The sequence below is a fragment of the Wyeomyia smithii genome, chromosome 1, assembly GCF_029784165.1.
Source record: "Wyeomyia smithii strain HCP4-BCI-WySm-NY-G18 chromosome 1, ASM2978416v1, whole genome shotgun sequence".
NCBI classification, from domain to species: Eukaryota; Metazoa; Arthropoda; class Insecta; order Diptera; family Culicidae; genus Wyeomyia; species Wyeomyia smithii.
In genome coordinates, this window is record NC_073694.1 from 153902360 (window position 1) to 153910168 (window position 7809).

General features: G+C 40.6%; 1 protein-coding gene across 1 annotated transcript; it reads left to right on the top strand.

Moving 5' to 3' along the window:
* Nucleotides 1-4463: 4463 nt before the first annotated feature.
* LOC129726886 (translation initiation factor IF-2, mitochondrial) lies at nucleotides 4464-6872 on the top strand. Its single transcript, XM_055684093.1, has 3 exons — nucleotides 4464-4626; nucleotides 4691-5565; nucleotides 5629-6872. The coding sequence occupies exons 1-3, from the start codon at nucleotides 4598-4600 to the stop codon at nucleotides 6810-6812; spliced, it is 2088 nt and encodes a 695-aa protein (XP_055540068.1). The 5' UTR covers nucleotides 4464-4597; the 3' UTR covers nucleotides 6813-6872.
* Nucleotides 6873-7809: the final 937 nt, after the last annotated feature.

Sequence of the window (7809 nt, forward strand, 5' to 3'; positions counted from 1 at the left end):
ATCGATTAGATTTCCCTATCAGTAGGCAGACTTTTGTCATATGCGATAAGGAGGCTTATATGGAGAAAAATCGAAAAATCTTGAATTTTCTCATATCTACCCTGGTGACCAGGAATGTCAATTGGGCCGAACAACTCAATATTTTCCAATATGCCTAGGGTCCTAGTCAACATCTCCAATCGATTAGATTTCCCTATCAGTAGGCAGACTTTTGTCATATGCGATAAGGAGGCTTATATGGGGAAAAATCGAAAAATCTTGAATTTTCCCATATCTACCCTGGTGACCAGGAATGTCAATTGGGCCGAACAACTCAATATTTTCCAATATGCCTAGGGTCCTAGTCAACATCTCCAATCGATTAGATTTCCCTATCAGTAGGCAGACTTGTGTCATATGCGATAAGGAGGCTTATATGGGGAAAAATCGAAAAATCTTGAATTTTCCCATATCTACCCTGGTGACCAGGAATGTCAATTGGGCCGAACAACTCAATATTTTCCAACATGCCTAGGGTCCTAGTCAACATCTCCAATCGATAAGATTTCCTTATCATTAGGCAGACTTTTGTCATATGCGATAAGGAGGCTTATATGGGGAAAAATCGAAAAATCTTGAATTTTCCCATATCTACCCTGGTGACCAGGAATGTCAATTGGGCTGAACAACTCAATATTTTCCAACATGCCTAGGGTCCTAGTCAACATTTCCAATCGATTAGATTTCCCTATCAGTAGGCAGACTTTTGTCATATGCGATAAGGAGGCTTATATGGGGAAAAATCGAAAAATCTTGAATTTTCCCATATCTACCCTGGTGACCAGGAATGTCAATTGGGCCGAACAACTCAATATTTTCCAACATGCCTAGGGTCCTAGTCAACATCTCCAATCGATTAGATTTCCCTATCAGTAGGCAGACTTTTGTCATATGCGATAAGGAGGCTTATATGGGGAAAAATTGAAAAATCTTGAATTTTCCCATATCTACCCTGGTGACCAGGAATGTCAATTGGGCCGAACAACTCAATATTTTCCAATATGCCTAGGGTCCTAGTCAACATCTCCAATCGATTAGATTTCCCTATCAGTAGGCAGACTTGTGTCATATGCGATAAGGAGGCTTATATGGGGAAAAATCGAAAAATCTTGAATTTTCCCATATCTACCCTGGTGACCAGGAATGTCAATTGGGCCGAACAACTCAATATTTTCCAACATGCCTAGGGTCCTAGTCAACATCTCCAATCGATAAGATTTCCTTATCATTAGGCAGACTTTTGTCATATGCGATAAGGAGGCTTATATGGGGAAAAATCGAAAAATCTTGAATTTTCCCATATCTACCCTGGTGACCAGGAATGTCAATTGGGCTGAACAACTCAATATTTTCCAACATGCCTAGGGTCCTAGTCAACATTTCCAATCGATTAGATTTCCCTATCAGTAGGCAGACTTTTGTCATATGCGATAAGGAGGCTTATATGGGGAAAAATCGAAAAATCTTGAATTTTCCCATATCTACCCTGGTGACCAGGAATGTCAATTGGGCCGAACAACTCAATATTTTCCAATATGCCTAGGGTCCTAGTCAACATCTCCAATCGATTAGATTTCCCTATCAGTAGGCAGACTTTTGTCATATGCGATAAGGAGGCTTATATGGGGAAAAATCGAAAAATCTTGAATTTTCCCATATCTACCCTGGTGACCAGGAATGTCAATTGGGCCGAACAACTCAATATTTTCCAATATGCCTAGGGTCCTAGTCAACATCTCCAATCGATAAGATTTCCCTATCAGTAGGCAGACTTTTGTCATATGCGATAAGGAGGCTTATATGGGGAAAAATCGAAAAATCTTAAATTTTCCCATATCTACCCTGGTGACCAGGAATGTCAATTGGGCCGAACAACTCAATATTTTCCAACATGCCTAGGGTCCAAGTCAACATCTCCAATCGATTATATTTCCCTATCAGTAGGCAGACTTTTGTCATATGCGATAAGGAGGCTTATATGGGGAAAAATCGAAAAATCTTGAATTTTCCCATATCTACCCTGGTGACCAGGAATGTCAATTGGGCCGAACAACTCAATATTTTCCAATATGCCTAGGGTCCTAGTCAACATCTCCAATCGATTAGATTTCCCTATCAGTAGGCAGACTTGTGTCATATGCGATAAGGAGGCTTATATGGGGAAAAATCGAAAAATCTTGAATTTTCCCATATCTACCCTGGTGACCAGGAATGTCAATTGGACCGAACAACTCAATATTTTCCAACATGCCTAGGGTCCTAGTCAACATCTCCAATCGATAAGATTTCCTTATCATTAGGCAGACTTTTGTCATATGCGATAAGGAGGCTTATATGGGGAAAAATCGAAAAATCTTGAATTTTCCCATATCTACCCTGGTGACCAGGAATGTCAATTGGGCTGAACAACTCAATATTTTCCAACATGCCTAGGGTCCTAGTCAACATTTCCAATCGATTAGATTTCCCTATCAGTAGGCAGACTTTTGTCATATGCGATAAGGAGGCTTATATGGGGAAAAATCGAAAAATCTTGAATTTTCCCATATCTACCCTGGTGACCAGGAATGTCAATTGGGCCGAACAACTCAATATTTTCCAACATGCCTAGGGTCCTAGTCAACATCTCCAATCGATTAGATTTCCCTATCAGTAGGCAGACTTTTGTCATATGCGATAAGGAGGCTTATATGGGGAAAAATTGAAAAATCTTGAATTTTCCCATATCTACCCTGGTGACCAGGAATGTCAATTGGGCCGAACAACTCAATATTTTCCAATATGCCTAGGGTCCTAGTCAACATCTCCAATCGATTAGATTTCCCTATCAGTAGGCAGACTTTTGCTATATGCGATAAGGGGTAGGCTTATATGGGGAAAAAATCTAAAAACCTTGAATTTTCCCATATCTACCCTGGTGACCAGGAATGTCAGTTGGGCCGAACAACTCAATATTTTCCAATATGCCTAGGGTCCTAGTCAACATCTCCAATCGATTATATTTCCCTATCAGTAGGCAGACTTTTGTCATATGCGATAAGGAGGCTTATATGGGGAAAAATCGAAAAATCTTGAATTTTCCCATATCTACCCTGGTGACCAGGAATGTCAATTGGGCCGAACAACTCAATATTTTCCAATATGCCTAGGGTCCTAGTCAACATCTCCAATCGATTAGATTTCCCTATCAGTAGGCAGACTTTTGTCATATGCGATAAGGAGGCTTATATGGGGAAAAATCGAAAAATCTTGAATTTTCCCATATCTACCCTGGTGACCAGGAATGTCAATTGGGCCGAACAACTCAATATTTTACAACATGCCTAGGGTCCTAGTCAAAATTTCCAATCGATTAGATTTCCCTATCAGTAGGCAGACTTTTGTCATATGCGATAAGGAGGCTTATATGGGGAAAAATCGAAAAATCTTGAATTTTCCCATATCTACCCTGGTGACCAGGAATGTCAATTGGGCCGAACAACTCAATATTTTCCAACATGCCTAGGATCCAAGTCAACATCTCCAATTGATTATATTTCCCTATCAGTAGGCAGACTTTTGTCATATGCGATAAGGAGGCTTATATGGGGAAAAATCGAAAAATCTTGAATTTTCCCATATCTACCCTGGTGACCAGGAATGTCAATCGGGCCGAACAACTCAATATTTTCCAATATGCCTAGGGTCCTAGTCAACATCTCCAATCGATTAGATTTCCCTATCAGTAGGCAGACTTTTGTCATATGCGATAAGGAGGCTTATATGGGGAAAAATCGAAAAATCTTGAATTTTCCCATATCTACCCTGGTGACCAGGAATGTCAATTGGGCCGAACAACTCAATATTTTCCAACATGCCTAGGGTCCTAGTCAACATCTCCAATCGATAAGATTTCCCTATCAGTAGGCAGACTTTTGTCATATGCGATAAGGAGGCTTATATGGGAAAAAATCGAAAAATCTTGAATTTTCCCATATCTACCCTGATAACTAGGAATGTCAATTGGGCCGAACAACTCAATATTTTGCAACATTTCTAGGATTCTAGTGACATTTCCAATTCATTATATTGCTCTATCTTGCCTATTAATTAGTTGTTAAGTTTTTTCTCTTATCAATTTTGTTGGTTTAATTCACATTTTTAGTTTCAGTGCTGCCCACCATTAGCGCTGCATTCTATGCTTTCTTCTGTTGAAATATTTCGTTTTTGTTGGCTTAGTTCCGGAGGGTAAAATCACGCAACATATATAAATCCGGATTTAAACCAACAAAACCAGCTACCCAACAAAATGAAATATTTCACGATTTTGTTGGGTACGTTTCTTGTTGGGCGAATTCACACAAGTGATTTTGATTGCCAATGGATTTCAATTGCACAAGTAACATACAACTTGGCATCACTGGTTTAGAAAAGTAATCAAAACAGATCAGAATCAAAACAAAGTCACATAATACAGCGAAGAAAACATTTTTTTCGACCGTGGTTCTTATTTTAAAACATTCATGTTTTAGCTAGCTTGCCATATATCTTTCAGAACTGGAATTTTACCGGAAGGCCAATGTTATCTATAAGGCTGATGATCAGTAGGTAATAATTTTGATAGAGTACGAAGAGAATTTCGTACATGTAACAGAGCTTTTTCGGTTTATAGGTTAGGTAATGAAACGATTCGACACTGTATTACCCGGCAAAGACCGATGGTGGGCGGATTTCGGACTAGCTCTGTTGACCTGAAGCGAAGGCAGACCGCCGAAGAAAGGAAAGCGCCACGCGTGATAGATTTTTCTGCTAAAAACGGCAAAAGCGATGCAGTTGATAAAGTGGTGGATGTTTGGCGTAATATGACTGTTCAGGAGCTGGCCAAATCCTGTAAGTTAAACTTAGAGCACGTGCAGGAGGTAATGCTATATGTTAAAGGGGTGCAAAACATCGATGCTGATGCTAGGATTGAAGATCAAAAAATTATCAAAGAAATCGCTAACAAATGTGGCCTCCGAACCAAAACAGTGGCCGCTCCGGGTTTGGAGAAGCAAATCGAAATTAAGGATAGGGACGTGCTCCCACGGGACCCTCCTGCAGTGGAAAATCTCTTGGAGAGACCTCCAGTTGTGACGGTAATGGGCCATGTCGACCATGGTAAAACCACTCTCTTGGACTCATTGCGTGGAGCCTCAGTTGCGGCTGGTGAAGCAGGTGGCATCACCCAGCATATCGGAGCGTTTACTGTAGAACTAGACAGTGGCGAAAAAGTGACATTCCTGGATACACCTGGACATGCGGCTTTCAGTGCGATGCGTGCTAGAGGAGCTCATTTGACGGATATTATTGTGCTGGTTGTGGCTGCCGATGACGGTGTCATGGAGCAAACCAAAGAAGTTTTGAACCTGGCACGAGAATGTAGTGTACCGATTATAGTAGCCATTAACAAAATTGACAAGCCGGGTGCAAACGCAGATCGAGTGAAAAAGGAACTAGCGCAGCATGGTGTGGCTCTGGAAGGGTTTGGTGGGGATACCATTGCAGTTGGTAAGCACATTTATATGTCTGTTGGTATTATTTCTTTTGAGTTTTTTTTCTATCTGGTTTTAGGCATCTCTGCTTTGCATGGTATTAATCTAGATGAGCTGACTGAGGCAGTCAGTACCCAAGCAACGCTAATGAATCTTAAAGGGGAGTATGTTGGGATGATGGAGGGTGTGGTAGTGGAATCCAAGCTTGATTCACACCGTGGCAAACTGTCTACTGCGATAGTGACTAGGGGAACACTAAGAAAAGGTAGCGTTTTGGTAAGTGGTTTGGCGTGGGCTAAAGTTAGGGGGCTCTTTGACCACGCCGGTCAGCCAGTGGCTGAAACTACACCCGGAATGCCGGTAGAAATTCTTGGATGGCGAGAGTTACCATCCGCTGGGGATATCATTCTGGAAGTAGAATCGGAGAAGATTGCTCATTCCGTGATGCGATGGCGAGAAGCACAGGCAAAACACGAAAAAGCTGAGGGTGATAAAGATGCCATTCAATTGAAACAGTTGCAGCACGATGAACAGTATCGTGCCGAGCGGGAGCAGAGGCGACAGTCTGGGTTTTTCCGACGTCGAAACCGAGGACCTCGTCCAAAGGAATCGGAACCGGAGGATCCTACACCCCGTGTAAATGTTATTATTAAAGGAGATGTGCACGGTTCGGTTGAAGCGATCCTAGATGTGTTGGAAACCTACGACGGGAATAAACACTGCCGGTTAGATGTTGTGCATTATGCCGTGGGCGATGTAACGCAAGGAGATCTAGAACTGGCGAAACTTTTCAAAGCTATTATCTACGCTTTCTCGGTGAAGGCACCTGAAAAACCACCGAAAGGAGTTGAGGTTCGACCAGTTAACATTATATACAGACTTGTAGATGATCTCAAGAAGGAGATTAACGCGAAACTGCCTTTGGTGGATGTGGAGGAAACTGTAGGAGAGGCCAATGTGCTACAGCTTTTCGAAATCAACGAAGGCCGTCGAAAAGTCAACGTCTTAGGATGTCGATGTTCAAAGGGTGTGCTAAAGAAAACATCCAAGTGCAAAGTGCTGCGCAACGGAGAGGTCATTGCTAACGGATTGAAGCTAGAATCTATGCGACACTTGAAAAATGAAGTTGATTCTATCAAAAAGGACGTTGAGTGTGGACTACGTTTGGATGACCAGCAACTAGAAGTCCGCGCAGGTGATACAATAGTTTGTTATAAAATCAATCATGAGCCGCAGCAAACTGACTGGGATCCTGGTTTTTAAAATGACCAGCGAAAACAATAAAACTAGATGAAGGTGCTATTATTTGTGTACTTTTAAGTTTTTTTCAAAGATCGGTGACATCACAGCCTTCGTAAACAAATGGCGAAATTAGGTCGGCTTCCTAGACATCAGACACACTAACATCTGAAATCTGCGAAACAGATGGCATCCGTTTGTTTCACTGGTTTTGTTCATGATAAAATATTGCAACTCGGTATGTATAGGGTAAGGAACGGCTTAACTGCCACTATTCGATTAACAGTCCTATGTTAAAGTCCTACGTTTTCTCGTTTTTTTCGCGGAAATGGGTTCATTTTGCCATGCTCTTCAAGAATAGCCAATCAAATCGAGGTTGTGGGAATATTCTTGAAAAGCAAGCCAAAATGGACCCATTATCGCAAACTTTTATATTTTGACCTTAAATGCTTTGTTCCCAATATATTCTTGCAAATAGACACTTTAACTAAACTTTGTATCATGAAGAAAGCACTACTTTACACTCTGTATACATTAAACATTACTTTTGAAGTCAAATTGGTTAAATTTTTTTTTTTTTTTTGGTTAAAGTTATTTACGCTATGTGACAAAACAACTTGGTATTTTTTACGACTTTTTCACACAAACAAGCATATTTTTTCAGATGTAAAAAGTTCATATATTCTAAGCATTTCCCAATAAAAAGCACAAAATCCATAAAATGACGAATGGTACAATTATGCGATTACAGGCAGTATGCGAAACTGCTTAAAATAAGTTTCTTACCCTACATGTGTTGAATTGTGGCGTTTTAAATTTTCAATTATGTCGTTAATATCAGTAGATATCAAAACGAAGATCTCTTGACGTCATACTGACATACCAAACGACCATGTATTAAGATTTTAGCTTAATAACATCGAAACCCGGTAGTATTTTATAGCTGTATACAGAGAACGAGACAAGTGATTTTCAAAAATGAAAGGGACAATAAAAACTGGAAATAGGACCATATTACAGA

Bases quoted from the DNA above. Each gene is read 5' to 3' on its own strand.
- LOC129726886 (XM_055684093.1), top strand. From the start codon at position 4,598: ATGTTATCTATAAGGCTGATGATCAGTAG. The intron at 4,627-4,690 runs GTAATAATTTTG...TTCGGTTTATAG, and splicing joins ATAAGGCTGATGATCAGTAG to GTTAGGTAATGAAACGATTC. The intron at 5,566-5,628 runs GTAAGCACATTT...ATCTGGTTTTAG, and splicing joins TGGGGATACCATTGCAGTTG to GCATCTCTGCTTTGCATGGT.